At 40.3% G+C, this 24,563-nt stretch overlaps 1 protein-coding gene across 5 annotated transcripts in view; it reads left to right on the plus strand.

Annotated features, from left to right (window-relative positions):
* Dgkh (diacylglycerol kinase eta) overlaps positions 1 to 24,563 on the plus strand; it is a 185,865-nt gene that overhangs the window by 130,148 nt on the left and 31,154 nt on the right. For all 5 annotated transcript variants that reach the window (XM_052732665.1, XM_052732666.1, XM_052732670.1 and 2 more), the window contains 9 exons: positions 2,145 to 2,229; positions 5,377 to 5,462; positions 8,559 to 8,658; positions 11,582 to 11,855; positions 13,043 to 13,153; positions 17,093 to 17,224; positions 19,426 to 19,543; positions 21,314 to 21,424; positions 21,556 to 21,652. In XM_052732665.1, coding sequence (XP_052588625.1) covers positions 2,145 to 2,229; positions 5,377 to 5,462; positions 8,559 to 8,658; positions 11,582 to 11,855; positions 13,043 to 13,153; positions 17,093 to 17,224; positions 19,426 to 19,543; positions 21,314 to 21,424; positions 21,556 to 21,652 — 1,114 coding nt within the window. The remainder of the gene's footprint in view (positions 1 to 2,144; positions 2,230 to 5,376; positions 5,463 to 8,558; positions 8,659 to 11,581; positions 11,856 to 13,042; positions 13,154 to 17,092; positions 17,225 to 19,425; positions 19,544 to 21,313; positions 21,425 to 21,555; positions 21,653 to 24,563) is intronic.

Here is a 24,563-nt window from a genome sequence, read left to right on the forward strand (position 1 = left end):
ATTCGGAGGCCTGTCCACTCTTGTGGATCTAGACCCTGCCTTTCACTTTGGCATGTTCAACATATGTGTCTGTTGCACGGATGGATGGAGGATTATATAATTTTTTTTTTTTTTTTTTTTTTTTTGGTTTTTCGAGACAGGGTTTCTCTGTGTAGCTTTGCGCCTGTCCTGGAACTCACTTGGTAGCCCAGGCTGGCCTCGAACTCACAGAGATCCGCCTGGCTCTGCCTCCCGAGTGCTGGGATTAAAGGCGTGCGCCACCACCGCCCGGCGGATTATATAATTTTACTTGTAATGTTCTCTCTCTCTCTCTCTCTCTCTCTCTCTCTCTCTCTCTCTCTCTCTCTCTCTCTCTCTCTGTGTGTGTGTGTGTGTGTGTGTGTGTGTGTGTGTGTGTGTGTATGCATGTGTGTTTGCATGCGCATGTGGAGTCCTGAGGTTGATACTGGAAATCATCCTTGATCTACCCTCTTACTCACTGAGGCAAGGTCTCCCATTTAAACCCAGAGCTGGCTGAGGTGGCTACTCCTGCTAGTACTTCATACTACTCCTGTCTTCTCGGGCTGGAACTATGCACAGGCTAGCACTCCCACCCAGCGTGTAGGTAGGTTCTGAGGATCGGGGTTCATGCTTTCACAGCAGCTGCTGTAGCCACGGAGCCAGCTCCCCAGCCCTTAGTTATGTTTTCATGTTGGGAGTTGAATAGTAGCTACAAGTAACGGTTTAGTTCACACAATCTAAATAACATATGCCTATTGGAAGTTTCTGGAATTCTGGGTTTTTATGCGACGACTTATTCTCACTAGTGTGAACAATTCAGTAGGATGTACTGGTGTATGATCCATTGGTTTAGGATTGCCTATATGTCCCATCATTGGCTGTGTATGCTTTTTATAAGATTCATGTGTTGTAATACTGCTTTTATAATACTCTGTATCTATAAAAAAAATCTTTATCTCTCATCTTGTTAGACTGTACTAATGTCCTAGCCCCTCCCCAAATTTGGAATTGTTTTAAATATTACTCTGGAATTATCCTGTTGATTGCTTTTTCAAATGATTCAACATTTGGAATGATTACTTAGCAATACTTAGTAATTACTTAGTAATACTTGGAATGTTTTCTTGAATTAAGTATTATTTCTATAAATAATTTTCTTCCATCTCATGTTTATATTACCCTTTCTTAAATTGAGGAGTGTTTACATCATTTTCATCTCTCTCTCTCTCTCTCTCTCTCTCTCTCTCTCTCTCTCTCTCTCTCTCTCTCACACACACACACACACACACACACTCACACACGCTCACTCACATATTCTTTTGCCAGGAGCAGTCGATGAATGTGAAATGGTTTATTTTCATAGGTAATATACATTTCTTTAAGACATCATTTTAGAACTTTGGTTCATTAATAATGTAGAATTTGCCGGGCGTGGCGTACGCCTTTAATCCCAGCACTCGGGAGGCAGAGGCAGGCGGATCTCTGCGAGTTCGAGGCCAGCCTGGGCTACAGAGTGAGTTCCAGGAAAGGCGCAAAGCTACACAGAGAAACCCTGTCTCGAAAAACCTAAAAAAAAAAAAAAAAAATGTAGAATTTAGTTACTACTTTGCTGATTTAGAAAGTAGAGGAGAAAAGAAAAAGCCAAAACGTATTGCATCAAGAGTAGTAAGTTGGATCTGGGGAGATGGTTCAGCGGTTGAGAGCACTGGCTGCTCTTCCAGAGGACCTGAGTTCAATTCCCAGCACCCACATGGCAGCTCACAATTCCCTGTAACCCCAGTTCCAGGACTTCTGACACCCTCACGCAGACATACATGCGAGCAAAACACCAATAAACACAAAATAAAAATAATTTATAAAAAAGGGTAGTAAGTCAGGGGATGACCAGCTTTTCCTGCCCTGACCTGGTGTTGGAATGTTTGGATGCTGCTAACTGGAGAAATGGTAGAATGTGAAAATGATAAACTATGAATCCAATGTTTTATGGGATTATCACAGTTGTCACAGTTTTGTGTCTGTCCCATCCTTGGTTCAAGACTGTAGGCCACAAATATATAAATATAAATATATATGTATGTATATAAGATAGAAATAGTTTATTAAGATTTAAAGAAATTTTAGACCAAAGGATTTTCTCTCATCAGGTGGAGTATAATGACGTATGAACTCAAATTGCCAGCAAAGACGTCTCTACTTCCTGAACCCACAGAAGCGTCCGAAGGATTTTATGTAAGACTAATCTCTTTTTGTCTACTGACCATTTGAAGTGGGGTGTCCTGGGGACAGGGGAGGTGTCAGTGGCGGCTTGCTTGTTTCATGGTGTCCCTGGCTGCCTCCAGTCTTCTCCCTCAGAGTAAAGAATCCTGAGGATCCAGGTTAGAATCCTTCTGTGACCATGAACCCTAAGTCACTGGCCTCCGTGGACCTCACCACGTCGTCTGTAACATGGGCCACAGTGCTGTGAGGATTTAAAGATGCAGATGTATATAAGTCACCAGGCATGCAAGGTCCAGTCCTCATGACCCAGAACGCCAGCAGATAGCACCCTCTAGTGAGTGTTTACACGTCCTCTGCATCAGTCCTGAGCACCTGCTTGGCTAGTAGGTGTTAGTCCAGCTCCTGTAAGCCCCTCCCACCCATATTCCCACCCACGTCCCAGGATTCCTGGCTGGAAGATCATGCAGTGTCTCTCTTAGCCTGCTCTTTGAACGGGCAGCAGTCCCATGTTAAGCCCACTGATCCTGAGCAAGCAAGGGAAGAAACACTGCTCACCCCCTTCCATCCCTGTTCCAGGCCACCAATGTCTAAAATTTTCAAATCGATTTAAACCTCAGAGCAATGGAAACTTAAAACAGTCTGGCCTTCCAGGAGATTATCTCTGACTCATTAAGACCTTTTGATCTACAACAGTGTATTTTTCCCTCTAGGAAAATTCTCGTCTTCAGGGCTGAAATCTTTGTTTTGCCATTGAGAAAATTATTATCTCGTCAAAACAAAGGCAAGGCACGGCAAATAGAAACATAAAGGCATTCCTTAGAGAAGACGAATGTATTTTTCAGACATGAAAGTATTGAAAAGTGTTCTGAAACATGAAAAAGTAGTAAATCATGTGAAATGGAAAACAGAAATGATGTACAGCCGGGTCACCTAGAGACACTCCCGGTTGAGGTTAATATATTTACTGTTTAATATACAGCAAAACCTTCAGTTGTGATATTATCCTCTCTGACGATACCCTCACGGCTGTTTTTCTAGAAGCCAATCTTCTCAGGAGTAACTTTTTATAAATGTTATTATTATTATTTTTTTTCCCAAAATGAGGAAAGGAAATCGCGACCCTGCTAAGTGACACTGTAGGAGATTAAAATGTGGCATCTATAAATTCTGTCCTTGGACATAAAGATTATTTTTTTTCCTCAAAAAGAGGTATATTTTTGTCTGTGAATATCTGTAATGAACAAATAAATACAAGCTTCAAGTAGCAAATGACCAATGAATCAAATGACAGTAACTAATAAATTAATTAATGCAACTGCTGGCCATGTCATATATTATTCGCTCTGCAGTGAAGAGGATAAGCTGATCTCTGAAGAGTATTGCCCTATTTTGCATTTTTAAAAGCTATGTTTCCACTGTTCTGATCTTTCGCGATACAGATTTTTGTATTTGAACCAGGCGATTAGAGGGTCAGTGCAATACTGTGTGATTTGGGAGACCTGTAGCTACTGTGGGGTGAAATTGCTTTTGCAGGTGTGGTCTGCATTTGAAGGAGGTGAGGTAGGAATTGCAAATTGGCTACTGACAGCTGGACTTGGCTATGCATTTAAAATGAGATTTCTTTAAGAAGGTGCCAGTCAGAATGGCATTGTGGAGGAAAATGTTTACTGAAACGTCAGTGATTTCTGAGTCAACTGTTGGGAATGGGCGAAAAGGAGCGAGAGGATGTCCGAGCAAGGTGAAGGAATGTTGGGGACCAGCTTGAATGGGGCCGTCATTTCTACTGGAAAATTCTGAGTTTATGACGGGGAGTGCCCTTGAAGGACACTTGGCAGAAGACTCTGTGCATAAGGCTGTTTAAATAGTGTGCATATTTTTACATATCAAGAGAATGGGCTCTTTCAATAGCATGTAAGGTTTGAGTCCAGTAGAAAAGGAGATGGGGCATTGGGGAATGTAGTGTGTTTCATTGTCTAGGAGAAGTATTTACTTATATAATTTTATGGTCCCTTACCAGATCATATGGCTACACAAGTGAATTTTTAAAAACCCTTTTTACTGAAGTGTAATATGTAGGCAGAGAAGTGTGCATATCTTAGATGTACAGCTTGGGACATTTTTCACAAATTAGGCAGACCTTATGTTACTGACACTCAGATCACAAGAGGACATTTCAGTGCCTGATAGGCCCCTCTCCTGCCCTCCACATATTTCTCATGGATGACCACCGTCCTGACTTTTAACAGCCTAGACTAATTCTGTCTGGTTTAGGAAAATGGGAAAATAGAATATAAAATGGAAATCATTTTGTGTGGTTTTTGCTTTGGCTCCTTCTACCCAGCATGAAGCTCATCAGATTCATCTGTACTGTGGGGTAATTGTGACTCTTTCCTTCCCAGTGTCCTGTTGTAGGTCCATAGAACAAATACATTCCATTTAACCCTGTGTGAATGTTCCATCTAGTCTGTGTCTTTTGGTGAACATCTGTTTCTTTGGATTGTCTGTGTAGACTCGAGTTTCTTGGTCCTCTGGTGTCTGGCCTGTGTTCAGCTTTAACGGACAATGTCCAGTAGCTTCCTAGAACCCATGAGTTTTTCTGTAGGAGAACTTTACACTGCCATCACGCTGTGCCAACTGTCAGGTTCTGCTTGCTGCTGTTGGCGTTCATGATGAAACTGAGTCACTCACTGGGTTATTCCACTTGGATTTCTAGATTTTCATCCTTATTTTATACGCACTAGTCTGGCTTTTTACTGTATTCATGTTAATAATGCTTCTTATAGTTATATTATATTTATATATAATTCGTTTATATATAATTTTTTAAAAAATTAATATGGAGTTTTAATTGGATTTTCTAAAAATGTAAAGAACTCCAGAACCTGAAAATGGGAGTCAGGGGAAGTTTTCTTTTGCATAATGACCCCCCCCATTTTTTGAATAATGACCCCCCAACACACACTTTTTGAATAATGACACCCTCCACTTTTCATGACAACCTTTGCCCCCCACACTTTTCATGACAACCTTTGCCGCCCCCCCCCCCCCCCCCACTTCTCATGACAGCATTTGCCCTGCCTGTCTTGTTTTCTGAAGCAGTCGTAACTGGGTTGTATCGACACCAACGACAATCATAGAGTATAGGGTTTTCTTTTCCAGATGACATTTTATGAAGACTCTGTTGCAAATCACCTTACGAAAATCCTCAATTCTGATGAACATGCGGTGGTCATATCGTCTGCCAAGTGAGTTGTGGGGCTGACGTGAAGAAATGCTTAGTTATGTGAGAACATGAAAGGGAAGGGTGTTTCCTGGCTCTGACAGCACCTCTCCTGATTTTCCTTAGTAATGTATGTGAAGTGACTTAAAAGGATTAAATAGAGTGATTTGAACTTGGTTTCTGTAGTTGTATTAGCATCTGCATGGAGTCTATTCAGAGGGAGAAGATTTTGCTGCTTATTTTGAAAGGTTTTTGTCAGGAAACTGTAAAAAGTATTTCGAGTTTAAATGTCTGTTTGGAATGATTAATTATAACATGGAAATCCTATCTCATTATAATTTATTATTTCCTGTACACACATTTCTATTTAGCAACTGTTTATATCACTAAAAGGAAAATAATAAGATTCTTCAAAATGACATTTCTCAACATATTTAAATTACATAATTATATTTTAGTTCAAAGTTACCAGATTTTAGTTAATTTCGTACATGGAGCTGGAGCTCTGTTAAATTGTTATCCCAAATGTGGAATTTCAAGTTTACTTTTAAAGTATCCTACACTCTCATCACGAGAAGGTCAGCTAGGGGAAGGGGATGGTGCCAGCTGAAATTTTCAACTCGTAGGTGAGGGGATGCTTTTTCAGATTCTGCTCAGTGACTACATTACCATTATGCAGGAGCTGAAGGAAAGGATGGAGCAGAAGAACTAATGGAAAGTAGAAAACCCGAGAAAAAAAATGCAAGTTTCAGCTTATCACATACTTAATTTGTAATGAAGAAGAAGCATAAAGAAGTCATTACGGACAAGTTTCCAGTTGGGGATTTAGCTCAGGGTAGAGCACTTGCCTAGCAGGCACAAGGCCCTGGGTTCTGTCCTCAGCTGGAGGGCGGGTGGGGTGGGGGAAGGGATGGGACACGACAAGTTTCCTTCTAACAGAAGTGTGAATGTACTGTCAACTGCTTTTGAGGGTGTATCCCCCACGGAACAGGAGACAGCACTGAACAATAGGAAAGGGAAATGACTTCAAGCAGTGGACCACTGTGGTTGATGGAGAGAGAGATGGGTAGGGTAGCACAGTGAGCAGAGCCCCTGGCTGTTTTGTGTTTATTTAATGAATTGTGTTGCTTACAGAAATGTATACATTGTTCAGATTGCTCAGACCTCAACACTTTGAGCGCCTCTCTTGTCCTGGGTTCAACCCACCTACTATTTCCTGGGCCCCAGCAGATATTTGACTTTGCTGGCCTCGCTCTGTGATCAAAAGTCTGTCTGTAGAAAACTTAAAAGGACACTGCCTCTAACTCACTGTATTCCAGGGCAGTCTTTGAAACTAGAATCCTCCTGCATCAAGTAGATAAGAGCACAAACCTGTACCACCTGGCCCACCTGAAGGATAGATTTCACTATGGAAACTCTAAATTCGCTATTTAGATGAATTCATTCCTCTAGAATAGCCTTTATTCCTTTTGTAATATGGAACCACAGGAGCACGAGGCAGAACATTTCTTCTCATTCGTCCCACAATTTAAGCATCAAGCACTCTCCTAACTTGCACACCAGTCCATCAGCCCTTTAGGTATAGAGGATCAGGTTTTTCCTTCAGCCTTTCATACAAGAAATTTCGTGGTAGCCTGACATCATATTTGAAGAAATTCTATGAAAGTATATATTAACAAAGAGTAAAAATTATATGTGAAGTACATGAATGAGTCTCCAATAAATGGTAAGCTAGATTCTCTTAATTCCCTTAAAAATTGGAATTTAAGGGGCTGGCACAGTGGCTCAGCGTGTAAGAAGAGCCTGTTGCTCCTGCTAAGGACTCTAGTTTGGTTCCCAGATCCTACAACACAGCTCACAACCATTTATAATTTCAGTTCCAGGGGGCCTGACACCTTCTTCTTGACTCCTTGGACACTGCATGAATGTTGTACATGCAGGACATGCAAACACACACACTCAGATTTTTTTTTAAATCTTAAAGAAAAATAGAGAACAGTACCAAGAAAATTGTGCCTGTAGCTCAGTGGTTAAGTGTTGACTTAGCATGTGGGAGACCTGGGTTCTATCCCTGACATCAGGAAGCAGGAGGACGAGGACTAGATGGCTAGTGGATCTAACCCCTAAGCAACAAATAAAACAAAAATTGTTAGGAATAATACACCTAGATGGCCAGTTCAACAGCGTGGAGTTCATCTGGGCGCTTATACATGTACCTATTGCGTTGTTCGATTTTCGAAATATCTGGAAGCTGCCATTGCTTACCAGAGAAAGTTGTAAATTTAGTAGGAAAAAAAAACCCTACTGGAACATCTTTCCCTTTTTCTTTAAATTCTTTAATCTATATCAGTGATAGAGATGCTTTACATTCAAGAAGTTTCTATCAATGTACACATGTTGCCAAAACCAGTCTATTCATATGCCATTTTGTGGGTCATTTTTTTACACAACTTTTTGAGAGGCAGATATGGTATGCATTATTCTTTCTTTTATTTCATTTCTTTTGCAAAGACACCAAATGTAATTAAAAGAAACAAACAAGTAAACCATATATTGCTGACACTAATGAGATCTCAATTGGATTAGGCTTGTGTATTATTGTATTGGTTATCTTAAAGGGGAAAAATGGATGGGTTTACAGAGAACATAACTCAATTCAAGTGTCTGATTGGTTGGTAACAATCCACAACCTCTTTTCCTCTTTAGGAGCAATATGCTACCAAGCTGTCCATTTGCTGACTAGTAGGTCCAGTAGATCCTGTAGATGGTGGAGAACTTGGGTCTGTTTGTTATACATGAAGAAAATTGTCTAAGCTGTGGAAGATACTACATTATTTCTAGGGGATCTGAAAGTATTATTTCTAAGGCTTATTTAAGCATTCAAGAATAGTTCACTGCAGCCTTACTATAATTTAAGTATGGAGAATGAGGCTTAATTGTTTATTCCCACTTTTCAGTTAGGAAGTCCTAAATGTATCTAAGATATATTAACACAGATGGAAGTGTGGTCTTATGTAAAAATGATCCTGGGTAGTTTGAATTTGCCTACTTGTACTTACTTATAAATATGTTTGTATGTGAGAGCCCACAGACTAAACTGTGCGATTTCTCTTCCTCAAAGGATACTCTGTGAAACTGTGAGGGACTTCGTTGCCAAAGTGGAGAAGGCACAGGAGAAAACACTGGAAAATACAGTAGTAGCTGAAGCCGTGGCCAGTAAAGTAAGGGGACATATCAGGGGCATGGGAGATGTTTATTGACATTATGAGCATTGCGTTATGTCTTTTTGGCTTTTTTTTTTTTTTTTGGTTTTTGTTTTTGTTTGTTTGTTTGGGTTTTTTTTGTTGTTGTTGTTGTTTTGGTTTTTCAAAACAGGGTTTCTCTGTGTAGTTTTGCTGTCTGTCTTGGATCTTGCTCTGTAGACCAGGCTAGCCTTGAACTCACAGAGATCCGCCTGGCTCTGCCTCCTGAGTGCTGGGATTAAAGGTGTGCGCCACCACCACCGCCCGGCTGTGTTGTATTTTTAAAGACTGCCTCGGTGTGCTCTTGCCAAAATATCTAACTATAAAAAATGATTTTTTTTTAAATTATACGTGAGGATTTACAAAAACACCTTCTGGTTTATGGTTATCCTCTAATGTGCACAAAAGCTGCATTGTTGGAGAGTATTCAGCCAATCAAATTGTATGATTCAGATCCCTTTCTCAGTGATTGATGTAAAGGGACATGCAATCACCCTGACAGAGGAGGATGCCACGGGGCCATGATCCCGTTGGGTGAGGCCTGGCTTTCCACGTCAGACAAAATCTGGTGATCCAGTTCCCTCCCAGCATGAGTCCCCCATTCTCTAGAGAGCAGTCCTAGTCTCCTTCCAAGTTCTATTTATTTCATGCCTTTACAGGTTTTTTTCCTCCCTTTATGAGCTTTCTGATGCTAAGAATAGCATACTGCCTTTACAAGCCAGCGTCTTTTAAAGTTCATGAGAGGGCCTTTTGACGTAAGGCTTGGATAGTTTTGGCTTGGGAAGGATTTCTCCCCCTAAAGTTCATGCTGTAGCTAGTGGGTTGAGTGGAAGAAAAAGAAAATGCAAATAAACCTTTTACGTTTAAATTTTTATTTAGTCTGAAAATTTTCATACCCATATACACTCTACCTTGATCATATTCACCCCTTACTCCTCTCGGGCCCCCACCCCCACCATATCTCCTTTCTTCCTTTCATTTTTTAAAAATCCCACTGAGTTCAGTTAGTGCTGCTCATGTGGACACGGGTGTGAGGTCATCCGCTGGGGATTGGGGAAATCCATCAATGGCCACAGTCCTAAAGAAAACTGACTGCCCCTCCCCAAGAAGTCATCAGCTTCCAATAGCTCCTTAGCCTGGGGGTGGGGCCTCCGGAACCCCTCCTCTCCTCAATGCTGGGACATTTAACTGTCGGTCTTATGCCACAGCTGCTGAGCTCATGTGCGTGATAGCCATGTCACGTCATGAAGCCACCGCTCCATACTGCTTCTCTCTGTCCTCCAGCACTTAGATTCTTTTTACCCTCTTCGTTGGCCATGCTCCCTGAGCCTTGGGGGTTGGGGTGGGATCACTGTTCATGTCCCACCCACAGCTGATCATTCACAGTCCCAATTTGCAGATGTTATGATTTTTTTAAAAAAAAAATTATATGTTTTATGTATATGAGTGCTCAATTTGCATCTATGCCTGCATGCCAGAGGGCACTGGACCCCACTATAGATGGTTGTGAGCCACCACTCAGGACCTCTCGGGGAGCAACCAGTGCTCTTAACCACCTCTCCAGCCTGATGTTATGATTCTTTACACGAGACCCTAAGGACGCTACCGAAATGCTCTCGGAGCTGATGAAAACTTCCAGCAAAGTGACAGGATACAAAACTAAGACATAAAATCCAGTAGCCTTCTTATGTACCAAGGACAACATCGCTAAACTAAACATTGAGGTATTCCAGTCATTTCCTTCCCTATGGAGGGTTTCAGAAGGCAGGAACTCTCTCTTAGCCACGCGTTTGCCTCTGAAGTCCTCCCCCCCCCCCCCCCCCCCCCCCCCCCCCCCCCCCCCCCCGTGACCCTGCCTTGGCTTTTCATCAAAGACAGAGAAATGGAGAGGGGCTAGACCAAGACTTCTGTGGAGATTGAAGGTGCATTGGTGGTAGCATTAACAGTCTTGATCCCAAATGTCTCTTCACCTGTAGAAAAAGAAGAAAAGCAGAAGGCCTCTGTGCCTGATTTTCTTTTTGCACCTCCCCCCTTTACCCTCCTCCTGTGCATTTTCCTTCTTGCTGTTTCTTGGACGCCGCCATGCTGTCGGCACTCACAGAGCTCCAGCTCAGCCATGCCTGCAGCTCACGATGTTAAGGGTGCCCTGCGTCAGTGACTTCACAAGAAAGCCTGGTGTTTTGTGTACTGTATCTCTTTCAACTTAGCATCGGTTGCATTCTAAGAAAGAACAGCAGTTTGACATAGTTGTAAAGATTTGAACTTGTAGGGGCTGGAGAGATGGCTCAGTGGTTATGAACACTGAGGACCCAGGTTTGGTTTCAAGCACCCATGTGGTAGCATACAACAATCCATAACACCTGTTTCAAGGGACCTGAGACCCTCTTCTGGCTTCTGTGGGTACCAGGCACATGCATGGTGTGCATATATGCATTCAGGCAAAACTCTCATATATGTAAAAAAAAATTGTTCTAGAAAGACTTTAAACCCTGAGATAGAATTTGAGTGATCCAGAAATATGAATCAACAGGTGGATGCCTGAGTTGTAAGCATTTTCAGTCTTTTCTACAGTAGGTCTTTATCTGTCAGTTAATAGTAAGCATTTCTGTACATTAAGAGCCACTCATTTTTTTTTATTTATTTAAAGATCATTTTCTGTCTTCACTAAATTGAAAGTGGATGTATTCTCCACCCAAAACATCTACAGAAGAAAAGACCATAGCTACTTGAATGTTGGTGTTTTCATCTCCAGTGATTAGAATCATTCAAGATTTGTCTTATATAAAAACCGATCTTGCATTGTGTCTTCCAATCTAATGTATTTGAATTTCTTCCTCATCACTGTTGCTGCTGTTTGTTTATTTTCTTGTCACCGCAGTTGATGTTTTATTGGTTTTCTTAGTGCTCAGTCCTCAATGAGAAGCTTGAACAGCTGCTACAAGCCCTGCACGCAGACACTCAGGCCAGTCGAGCTCCCCCAGGGGTTGGCCCTCCAATTCCTGAAGAAGATATTGTGGAGTCGTCCAGTGAAGAGTCCTTGGGTGAAAGCAAGGACCAGCTCGTGAATGACATTGCAAAACTCTCCTCCCAGAAAGCCGCGAAACCCAGGGAAATAATGCTGCGGGCCAACAGTCTAAAGAAAGCAGTGAGGCAAGTCATTGAAGAAGCTGGAAAAGGTACACACTCACAAAATTAGCTTTAAAGAGACCGGCAACATCCCTGCTGCAGGCATAACCAGTGTGCATAGTGCGCGGATTCGGTACACATTTAAAAAAAAAAAGTCTCGTGACATGGTGGAAGACGATATGTTCAGTAGAGGGAGATTTGAACTTAGTCATATCTGTGCTTTCAGTAGTCAGAGTCAGCATAGCAATGACGCACAAAATAAGGTTTCAGAAGTAAATTAAGTTGCAGTATTTCTATCCCAGCTTAAGTACAAAAAGTGCTTATAGAACAAGGCTAAAAACTTCAATCTTTTTACTTCTTGGGCTTGTCTTTAATTCTTAAAATAAACCCCACAGCTGCCTATAATAGAGAAAATAACTTCTTTTTTTTTTTTTGGTTTTTCGAGACAGGGTTTCTCTGTGTAGCTTTGCGCCTTTTCCTGGAACTCACTTGGTAGCCCAAGCTGGCCTCGAACTCACAGAGATCCGCCTGGCTCTGCCTCCCGAGTGCTGGGATTAAAGGCGTGCGCCACCACCGCCCGGCCGAAAATAACTTCTTAATATTGGTTTCCTAACATGGTTGATGTTTAAGAGTATATAAATCTTTATCTGTATTTTCAAAGGTTTACTTTTTATTTTTAATTCTGTGTATGCATGTGTGTCTGTGTGTGGGTATGTGTATGGCAGTACAGGTGCCCAAGGAGGCGCTGGACCCTCGGAGATGGAGTTCAGAGGCAGTGTGAGCTGCCCGGTGTGGATGCTGAGAACCAAACCTGAGTCCCTGCAAGAGCAGTGTGTGCTCTTAGGCACCGAGCCGTGTATCCGGAACCTAGATTTCATTTTCTGTATGAGTACAATGTATATGCTGCTTGGAATTTTAGTCCTAGATGAAAGTTGACTTCAATACGAATAATGATGGGAATCACCTTCCAGGTGTATGACTCGTAATCGAGCTTCATATTTTGCTTTTGATATGTAATTTTATTCCGGTAAATATTTAATCTTAACAAATGTATTTGATTTTTATACTCTCCAGTGTCCACAGACATCACTCCCAATTTTGTTACTAAATGGCATTTCTTTGTGAATGTAGAATTGCTTTTGATACCCTGTTCAGCTTTTCTTTCCTAAGCATATCTTAATATGAATTCATTTTCTTTTCACTAATGCAAATCTGTTTCCCTTCTTACTACTTAAAGTTATAGATGAACAGACAGTTCAACCCTGTGAATCCATTAGTCAGTCTTGTGACTGTGATAACCCAGAAACAGATGAATCTAAGGATGATGATACGAAAGATTCATCAGCAGGTGAGGAAATTGTGATGGTATCACAATCAGTCACAACTAACTTGGCATTTAGTTTTCTCTTTGAGACGAACTGTTGAATTTTTATTCTTCCAAGGGCTTTGGGCAAGTTTATGTTATTGATGAGCATTAAAATAATAATGGTAACAGATTAGGTCGGCTTGTCAAGTATTCTTATCTCTCATGTGTACTCTAGACACTAACAATAAACTAAGCATTATGGGATTAATATGATTAAGTATCTTAAAGGAAACATCCACATTTCCCCGTTTTAGCCTAACATAGCGTTCTGATTCCTTGGGAAACTGCTGGCCTCACACGTACCAAGTTCGGCTCTTGAGGGATTCAACAGTCCCTTATATTTTGCTGATTGGCCAATGCTTGTTGTTAAATTAAGCTTTAAAAGTCACAAGATTTCTAATTACAGCCCTTTCTTTACCAAATTATTTTTGCCTAGAAATTATTATATTATTGCTTGAAGATTGTTAACTGTTTCCCTGCCTTTTGGCTTTCAATAGGAAATGAATTTGTCCTTTTAGTATTTCATATAAGTGAAAAGTTTCTAATTACCATTGGATAATATAAGCAGAAGGTATAATATTAATGATATGAGGTAGTATGAATATAATTATAATATACTCGAGAGATGTCAGCATAATGTATCAGAACTGTTCCTTCTTATAGTTTATTAAGATTCTTTTCAAATTTGGACTGATTTTTTTAAAGCTTTCTGAAGTTTTCCTATCTGTAAAAATGAAGATAATAATATGCTATTTTAATTGGATTGTAGTAAAGGCTGACTAATTTACGGTACCAAAGTTCCCAGAATAGAATCTGGTATGCAGTGTTTTATAAAATTTGCTGTCTATCATCATTGTTATATATTATTATTATTATTATTATTATTATTATTATTATTATTATTATTGGCTGAGAAAAATTTGGTTGTACTTAAAATTTTTAAGGAAATCAAAATTAGTTTCTGTAAAGTTCAGATATTCGACATATATATCTACAGTCACGTTCTGAATTCTCTTCACAGATGGCCATTGATTCCCTCAGGCCGTTCAGTTCTAGTACATTTCTCTCTCAAGTTTGGCTGTAATTGTTAGAAGTAGACTTGTTAGACTGTTCTTTATGATGAACTTCATTTTTCTGCCTTAAAATTCAACCCCTGATGGAAGATATTTATGTATTATGATGTTGGTATTTGTGTGGTATTTTTTATGATTGGCCTAATTCCTCACATGGTATTTTACCAGCTCCAAGGTGACTCTATCTTCTGCGGCTGTATCTCCCTCCTTCTTCCCTATAGCACTCCTTAAATGATGCTGTGAATGGCTTTTACAGTATCATGTTTCCTTGCTGCATCTGAAGTCTTCCTCCATATCTGGTGTCTCATAACTATAATTTGGTGGTTTTTGAGTTGTTTGTTTTTCTGGCTGCATCCATTTGTTGAGTGTCTGTCTTAAAATGTTTTGAACAAACTCCAGGTGTTTACTGTAAGACAAGAGCATAGATATTCATGCTGCTCATCCAGCACATTTTGATGTTGCCCAAACTGCTGAATTTCTTTTCGGATTTAATTGTGATAGCTTTCCCTCATCTTGATAACCTTTCATCTTTTTTATTTGGACCTATCACTTCCACCTGTTAAAATCTTTTAATTTTTCTGTCACCTCCAATGTACTTTATCTGTGAAGTTGGTAGTTAGGCCTTTGATATTGTTATCTGTTAAAATCTACTTACTACAGTGGGTTATCCATACATCTGCTCTCTTCCATACGTGTACACTCATTGCCCATGGCTTCCAACCAGCCAGCATTCCGCTTTACCATACTCTCATCAACTCAACATTCCCATTAGTTAGACAGGAAACTGAAAGACTCTGTTAGAGTGCTCTGTAGAGAGGCAAGCATAGATTTAGGAAAGTCTTTAACGTTGCCACATTTGATGCCAATTTGGGCTGTAATCCAGCTTACTGAAAATCATTGGCAATAGAAGTGTTCCTGTGTTCAGTGGTTTTATTGAATCATCTATATTGTGTCATTATTAAATTATGCAATTGATGTCTTAGATGTGAGGAATATAGTATATTAATGTGTTCAAGGTGATGCTTTATTGAGGAAGAAACATGAAGGACTAATTGAATTACCTGCAGTCGAGCATCGATCTTAGTCGTTAGTACATTTTCTGCTTTTCAGCAGAGGTAAACATCAAAAGTTGCTTTGTGGCAGAGATTCGCCCCAGAAGTGGCATCTGTCACACACAACAGAGTGGCATCTATTAGTTTTGTGCAGCTGGACAGTGTTTGATCAGAGAAAATAGCATGCAAGATTAATATAGTTAAGTTTGTAATTAGTCTGAGGGAGAGTGAAGATAATTAGGTTTTAGAGTACTTTTAAATTGAATTTAATGACTACTGGTTTTTTTTTTTAATACTTATTGATGGCCTTTGATAAGATTAAGGTGCTGTTTTTCCGTCACTAACTTGCCTCATATTATTAGAATTAAATCTTCCTTTTTGTTATTATCTTGAATATTTTAACTGTATTGAGCTTTTACAAGAATACAACAAAACCATTTGGAGCTTATCATCATTTGAATAAATGATGGCAGGGAAAATACTTTGGTTTTATTGGAAGATAAATGATATCTTTCCATTTATTTTTTTTCTTTTTTTCTTAAAAGTATTTTTACAAACAACATATTTTGATCGTATTCTTTTCCCCTCCAGGTCCTCCCAGATCCCCCTAACTACTTGCAAACCTGATTTCATGATCTCCCTCTCTTCCTCTCTCTCTCTCCCCTCAACAAAACATCTTTCCTCTCCCCTAATAAAAACAAAGATCAAAACAAGCAAACCAATAAAATGAACAAAATGCAAAAAGCACACACACACACACACACACACACACACACACACACACACACACACACACACACACACACGAGGTTCTATTTTGTGTTGACCACCTATGCCTGGGTCTGCCCTGGAGTGTGGTTGATATACCCAGTGACATTTCATTGGAGAAGACTGTTTTTCTCTTTCCTACCAGGTATCATTGCAAACAGCTTCTTGGTTAGAGGTTGGACTTTGTTTCTTCTTCCTCTTCTTCATCCTGGTATTTTTCCTGATTTGAACTCATGGTAGTCTTGTAGATGATGTCTCCTTTTGAGTTCATGTGTGAATCAGCCTTCGTGTGTCTGGAACACACTTTTTCTTTGGAGCCGTTCACCACCACTGGCTCTTAGAATCTTTCTGCCTCCTCTTCTGCATAGTTCCCTGAGTCTTCAGAGGAGGAGTTTGATAAAGACATCTCGTTTAGGGCTGAATGTTCCACAGTCTTTCACTCTCCATATATTCTGTAGTTGTGGGTCTCTGTGTTAATTGCCATATACTGCAAGAAGAAGCTTTTCTGATGAGGGTTAAATGATGTGCTGATCTGAGTCCCAGCCAAGTGTCTCCACTAATTGAAGGCTATATTAACTCCTGTTCACACGCATTCATGTGTTCCACTAGGAGTCATATCACTTAAATATGATCATTTACCCAACATTCATGATTAACAAGTAACGTTGGTAGTATGCATCATAATGGTCATCAGGCTTTAGGTTTTCTACTTATCAAGTTTGAGTTGATCACATTCAAATTAAGCATATTACTGACTTTTTTTATATTAATGATGGTAGATATCTATGTTCTGATAGCATCTATTCAAAGCCAGAGATCAATATATCTCCCTTGGTAAATACTCTCCAAATGTCTCAAGAAAATGAAAATAAAATGATAAATGAAGGTAAATATAATAAACATCTTCAGATCCATTCATTGATTTAAATAAGCATTTGGTTGTTGTTGTGTGTCTTGAGTTTATAGGAGCTTGTTTAATTTTATACTGGTTTCATTTGCCATTTTTAATCTGGACTTTTTGTCAACAGCCAAATCCACATCTCAGTCTCCTGATGCCCAGGCAAGTCATGGTAATTTCCCAACTGATTCTGTCACTGGTTCAGCTATGGCCACCACCAAAGAAAATCTCCCTGTGCTCAACACCAGAATTATCTGCCCAGGTAGTAGAGTTGTGTGACATGGTATATGTTTTAATATGTCTCTGAAAATATGTAACTTCTCTTATTCATGAGCTATAGAAAGGCATTCTTAGTGATAAATGTATTCTAGGTTGGAGCTCAGGAGCTTACCTTCTGTGACCTCCAAGCATCTCTACAGCTTTCCTTGTTCTTTTAAGCTACTACTTTCTCTGCAGAGATTTTTAGCCTAGTATCTCTTCCAGCCTTGATGAAATGAGTTTATCTTGGATTAGAGTAATACAAGTAGACACCAGAGACTACAGGTAGGAGTTGGCGGAGAAAAACATGTGTCTTAGAGCTTCCTGAATTTATGGTGGCTTTAAAATTCCTTCGGTCTTCATTCATAGTATGCTGGAGTCCATTTAGACCCTGAAAAGTAGCTTCTCATGGAATTTCTTTTTAAAAATGAGCTCTATAATTCAAATAATGGTTGGAGACATTTGTTCCTCCCTTTCAATAGTGATGGAATAACCAGACGATCAGGGAAATAGAGTCCCTGGAGGTTACAGTAGGATCCAGTCAACATCTAAGGAACACCCACCCACAGGAGAATACACACTCTTCTCAAGAGTATGTAGAACATTCTCTAGAACAGACCATAGCCAATTTGGTCATAAACCATTCTCAAGTAGAATCAAAAGGATCCAAATCTCACGACTGTTTACTTTCAGCACAGTGGAATGGAAGAGCCGATGAGAGAATGAAATTTGGGCAGTACACAACTGTGGAAACATGTAGGGGAGTACATTAGAGAAAATAATAATTAGTAAAGTAGAAAAAAATACGTTGGGTTGAGTGAGAACAGAAATGCACTTTCCTAAAACTTAGCTGATGCAGCTGAAATGTGCTTAAAGTGGAGTGTATAACTGTAAATGCTGCTTTGAAAATGTTCATCCATCACTGGTCAATCCCTTGACACCCACCAAGATAAACCAGGACAGGAGCAGACTAATAACAGCTAACAGAGGAAAGAGAATAATAAACATGAGAGTGGACATAAATAAGAGAATTAAGAAGAAAACTGGTAGAGAAAATGAAAAGACGTTGAGTGAGGATTCAGATCACTAAAATCAGGAATGAAGAAATCATGAGGCATCATTATGGAGCTTGGAGAAACAGATATGATTATGATGGTACTATGTACCCAGAGGAAACAGGCAAATGTGTAAAAACACTTGAACTAGAAATCCCATTCAAGAAGAAATCGACATAAAATAAAATACTAGAAAGAAAAGCCAGGCAGTAGTGCATGCCTTGGGAGACAGAGGCAGGCAGATCTGTGTAAGTTCCAGGACAGTGATCTACAGAGAAAGCTCTAGGACAGGCTGGGCTACATAGAGAGACCCTGTCTCAAAAAGCCAGAAAAAAGCCGGGCGGTGGTGTCGCACGCCTTTAGTCCCAGCACTCGGGAGGCAGAGGCAGGTGGATCTTTGTGAGTTCGAGGCCAGCCTGGTCTACAGAGCGAGATCCAGGAAAGGCGCAAAGCTACACAGAGAAACCCTGTCTCAAAAAAACAAAAACAAAAAACAAAAAACAAAAAAAAAACCAGAAAAAGAAAAGAAAGGAAAGGGAAAAGGGTGGGGGGAGAGGGGGTAAAAGAAAAGGAAAAGGAAAGGACAACTGTGTGCCTTTCCATACTTCTCTTGAAAGTAGAAAACCCCAAGGGACGCACACATGTGCACTCATGCTCATACATGCACACAAGTAAGCTAAACCACTAAAGCTAATAAGTGAGTATACTAAGATTACAGAGTAAATGATCAATACACAGAAATCACATTTTTGTCATTATATTTCTATACACCACAACTGAACCACCTGACCATGAAATTAAGAATAAAGTTCTACTTGAAATCGCATCAAAAATGGCAAAACACTTAGGAATGAATTTAACTCAGGAATTGAAACACTGAAAACTACAAACTGTAGAATCGCTGAATGGAAAGTGAGAAAATATCACAGATGCTGCTTTTCATGTTATTCTCTCCGTAATTCTTTATTGCAACATACAGACATTTGAAAATATTAAAGCGCTTCACACTTCTAAGTATCATCCTTTGAGTTTGGGCTACTGAGTGGTCACAGGCTTTGGTAGCAAGATGTTTGGGACAAGGCCAGGCTCTGAGTGGGACGGATTTGTCTCTCCTTTCTCTTAACATGTGATCCTGATGTATTTCTGTCAGGTTTAAGAGCAGGACTTGCCGCCTCAATCGCCGGGAGTTCTATCATCAACAAAATGTTGCTGGCAAACATCGACCCTTTTGGTGCAACTCCGTTTATTGACCCAGATCCTGATTCACTGTAAGAAATACTCTTGTACTTACTTCGCTTCACCCCCTTCCCTTTTTTTTTGTCTGTTTGGTTCAAATCCTGACGTTTTGCATGTGTCCCAAAGTGTTGGGTTCCATCTGCAGAAAGGGTGGTGAGCATGCTCCGAAGTTGATAATGCCCAGCTCTGTGGTCTGTCCCTGAGACAGGTCCCTTTCTCACCTGCGGTTCGGCGGCCACTCTCTGGTGCAGTGCTGCTTGCCTCTCTCTCTCCCTGAAGGTCTGTCTATCTTAGTGCTGGTTTGCACCTGTATCTACATCTTTCCCTGCCATCTTCTCTTCTCAGTCTGCTAATCCCGCCATCTTTCCACATCCCGCTGAATGGTTTCCTTGTTTCCAGCTTCTAACCCACATCGATCTCATCTCTTTCTAGACTCCCTATAAACACGTTTGGCAGCGTGAGATAGACTCACTCTTGTTCGCATTTTAAGATTTGCTCTGTGAAGGCCTGTGTATGTGTGTCCATCCACGTGTGTATGGGTGCCTTGCAGAGTTTGAAGTGGGGAGTCTTGCTCCCCCACTTTCCCTCTCCTATGTTGAGGCAGGGTCTCTCGTGTGAACCCAGAGCTGGCCTGTCAGTTCGGCTAGCCTAGACTAGGTAGGCAGCTTGCGGTGGCCCTGTCTCTTCCTCCTGTGTCCTGAGATTGCAGGCTGGCTGCCTCGACCACCGGGCATTTACCTGGGTGCTAGCAGTCTGAACTCTGTCTCCCTGCTCTTGCACCACACACGCTTTACCCATTGAGTTATCTCCCCAGCTCAAAGATGCTTTTTCTTTTTAAATCTTATTTTTGTATTGGCATTTCTCAAGGACAGCATTTAGTATATTTAATTTTATTTTTGGAAATATTTTCCTTTTATTTTGTTTGTTTTGTTTTTGTTCTTGTTTTTGAGAGGGGGTTTTACTGTGTAGCCCTGGCTATCCTGGAGCTCACTCTATAGACCAGGCTGGCCTCAAACTCAGAGATTTGCCCACCTCTGCCTCCAAGCTCTGGGATTAAAGGTGTGCGCCACCACCGCCAGGCTTTTTGCTTTTTTTTTTTTTTTAAATCTAGCTAAATTTAAGAGAAAGAGGGAGAGTGTGTGTACACACACATATCATGACATGTATCTGGAGGTCAGAGGACAACTTGCAGGCATCTATTCTTTCCTTCTATCATGTGGATCCCACAGAATGAACTTTATCAGTGGTGGAAGGAGAGCACTGATTCCTGCAAATTGTCTTCTGGTCTCCATACATACACCATGGCATGTGTGAAACACCCACCCACCCCATAAAAAAGTAATTATAAAAATAAAAAAAATCAAGTATTAACAATATTTATAATAATGTGTTGAAATCAGAAGTTTTCTCTTACTCTTTGTCCATTTTTAAGGGTTGAGTGGCAGAGACTTTCTCATGATTAAGAAAGAGGACTACGGCACTTGACTTCAGAGGCCTCCCATAGAGGCCGTCATCAGTGGGCCTGTGTGGTCAGCGCCTTAGGTGGAGACAGAAGGCTTACCCCCGTCAGCATAAGTAGAAAATAAGACAGTACCTGGCTCTGTTTGCTTTGCCTCAGACCACAAATTATGCACGTGCCCTGTGACTGTGCACACGGCATGTATGTGGGGAATGACCTCTGCTTTCCAGTCCTCTAGAAAGAATGGACACTTGAGTGGTTTTAAGTGTGACTGTGTAAATAAACTGTTCATGTTGTAATGAACCTGAAATTGACTTTTATGTGCCTTCCCTTATTATCCTAGAGATGGATACTCAGAAAAATGTGTCATGAACAATTACTTTGGGATTGGATTAGATGCAAAAATTTCATTAGAATTTAATAATAAGAGAGAAGAACACCCTGAAAAATGCAGGTAATTTTAATAATGGGTCTAATGTTGTTACGTGAAGGTAATTTTACTTTAATTTCATTTATTGTCTCTTTTGCTTTAAGGAGTAAATAAATAACATTTCCTGAGATTGCACAACAATATTTGTTTTTTAGAAGCCGAACTAAAAACTTGATGTGGTATGGAGTCCTTGGGACCCGGGAGTTATTACAGAGATCATACAAGAATCTGGAACAAAGGGTTCAGCTTGAGGTGAGTTAATCTTGAAGCAAAGACAATTTAGTGTATCCTACGTAGATAATTTGTAGAGCTAAGTTAACCTAATTTCTTCTTAGTGATTAAATGTATTCTAAAGGTAGTGTCAATCCTGTGTGTAAACAATAGGCTTAACCTTAAATCATCCTATTCGTTCCTGAAGCAGGGGCTACCAACATGAAGCCTTGTAAGGACTTTTATAGGACAGTGTCTTTAATAGTGGACTTCTTCACTTAAATGTTCCAATTCTACAATGCCCAAAGTTTTATAAAGTCCTTGGAAGTAGTACTTGCAGTACATGTATTTTAATTTAAAATATAATTTATTTTGAGCCAATTATTTCTAACAAGTCAGTTAAAAATAGGATTTTGACAATCTTTTCTAGTTGAGGTAGAAACTTACAGACAACGAAAGTTATTTAAGTTCTTGCAGGAGCAGGAAAAAGATGGTTGGGAATCCTTGGAGTCTATCAGTTACTGTAAACTTAGTTTCTTTTATCCTTGGTCCAGGGCATATATTTTCTACCTCATTTCATTTTGTGATCAGAACATTTTTATTTAAAATGCTAATACACTAATACAGAGAAATTTATAACTCTTAAGGTTTAAATACTTAAGTAAATAAACTAAACTGAGTATTGTTGTCTTGGCCTTGTCTATACACTGGGGTGTAAGCCAAACAGGTGAGTCAGTCACTACCAACTAAATGTCATAAAGATAAGCACATAGGTCCTTTTCACTCTAAAAATATCACTAGGTGATCAGCTGCTTTGATTCCTGGCTGCTTATAAAAGTATAATACAGACTACTAGGTGAGTGGCCACAAAATCAGGAAGGTTCACCTTTCGCAAAGGCTCTCGTCTGCAGTCCCACCCCAAGTCCACTTAGGTGCCCTTGTATGTACTGCATTGTCTGTGTTCCTTCATTTTTGATCCGTGTCCCCAGTTGGCCACACTCGCTAAGAACAGGTAGAGAGCTATAACCATTGTTGTTAGCCTTAGTGTGTAACACAGTAGCTGACACAGTCTTGTTGCAGAAGTGGATAGTGAATTGATAATTTAGTATGAAAGATGCTCCTCAATTTGTGATGAGTGACATTTCCAGCATGGCTCTAGGGACCGACTTGATTAGGGCATGAGGGAATGAAGAAATGAAGGACAGACACATGGACAGAAAGCTGGAGTCAGGTGGTCTAGACTGTCAGCAGGAAAAATTCAGCACTCCAGGAGGTCAGCAGTATATAGAGTTGAACAGGGAGGCCTGGTTATTCCATGTTGATAAACAAGGAGGTGGGATTGATGGTAAACAGCTGGATCAAAGAGACAGGTTCAGCTCACCTTGGTCGGAGCATGCTCTTAGAAGCATACAGTCTTTAGGCCGTAAGCATCCAGGGGGCAGAAAGCTATGGTGGACATTTTCTGCACATACTGTCTATATTAGCACTTGGTCCCCTGAGGAGGGCCATGCCTTCTGAGCCTTTACCATGCCTCTGAGCCTGAGGCTGCTGGGTCCTTGACATGTCTGTACCTGTGTCAACAATATATATTCACTGTGTGTTTCACTCACCCAGGGCTTCCTCTGCTCCCTACAGATGAGTCTGATCATGCATTAGTGGAGGAAGGTGAGGTCTCAAGAGTACATTCAGAGCCAACTGTGCTGTCACATGCCTGTAACCCCAGCTCTTCTGATCTGGAAACAGGGCATTTGCCCACATTCAGGTCTGGAGTTTCAAGCCAGCTATGGCTACATAGAGTGACCCTTTCTTTAAAAAACAAACAAAACAACTACAAAACCATTTGATTCAGCTAACCTTCTAAACAACTTACCAAGGGCTTGCCAACCTCACACATGCTCAGGTGCTTCCTTGGCCTGTAGTTGATGTCCTGATCCAAAGGCTGCTTTGTAACCAAGTGTCAACTGTCTCATGTAAGTTTATAGAGCGCTGTACGAAAAGTGAAAGACACAATGGCTACTTGTTGGCCTCAGCAAAGGCCGAATGGTCTTTGTCACTGGAAGTGGTCTTTGTTGCTGGTCCAAATTTTGAAGAGGACATCTTACCTAGAGCTTTTTCCTTTCCATTTTAAAAGGTGCTAATGGTGTGGACCCTTTCTGTTGAAACTATGGATCACTTGTATAAAGTTTTTAATATATTAAATAAGATATGTAGACATAACAGAAAGTTGTATGAAAATCAGTTAAATATTTTGTTAAACTAACATATATATATATTTTATTATTACTAAATCAAAGAAGAATCTAATGGGGTGTCTAATAAATATAGTATTTCAAATGATAAACAAATGAGAGGCCTGTGAGGTGGCCCTGTGGGTAAAGGTACCTGCTGCCATACCTGATGACCAGAGTTCAGTCCCTGGGGCCCACATGATAAAAGGGGAGAACCAACTCCTTCCTGTAAGTCGCTTTCTGACCAACGCACATGTGACGTGATGCAGACATGCTCCCCCACACACTTAAACAAGTATAATACAAATAAAGACCAATGCTATCTACATCTCTACCTTGATATCAAAGTCTGCATGTCTGTTGATACAATCACAGGTATAATACAAATGAAGACCAATGCTATCTACATCTCTACCTTGATATCAAAGTCTGCATGTCTGTAGATGCATCACAGGTCATGTCCGGCTTCTTGCCTACACTTGGAACAGAGGGTGAGGCTAAGTCCATAGGTTAGTTAGTGAACATAAAAAGATGATTTTTTTTTAATGAACAGGTTTCCATTCCTTGAATCTATCCATAGACCCTGATTTTCAAACCTCAAGTTAAGAACCTATATTTACAAGTATATGTTAGGTCAGCCTGGTGGTTCATACCTATAATCAAAACACTTGAAATGTGGAGGTAGGAGAATCACGAGCTTGGATCAGCCTGGGCTACATATCCTT

This window comes from Peromyscus californicus, unplaced genomic scaffold, assembly GCF_007827085.1.
Source record: "Peromyscus californicus insignis strain IS unplaced genomic scaffold, ASM782708v3 Scaffold_12__1_contigs__length_115047231, whole genome shotgun sequence".
NCBI classification, from domain to species: Eukaryota; Metazoa; Chordata; class Mammalia; order Rodentia; family Cricetidae; genus Peromyscus; species Peromyscus californicus.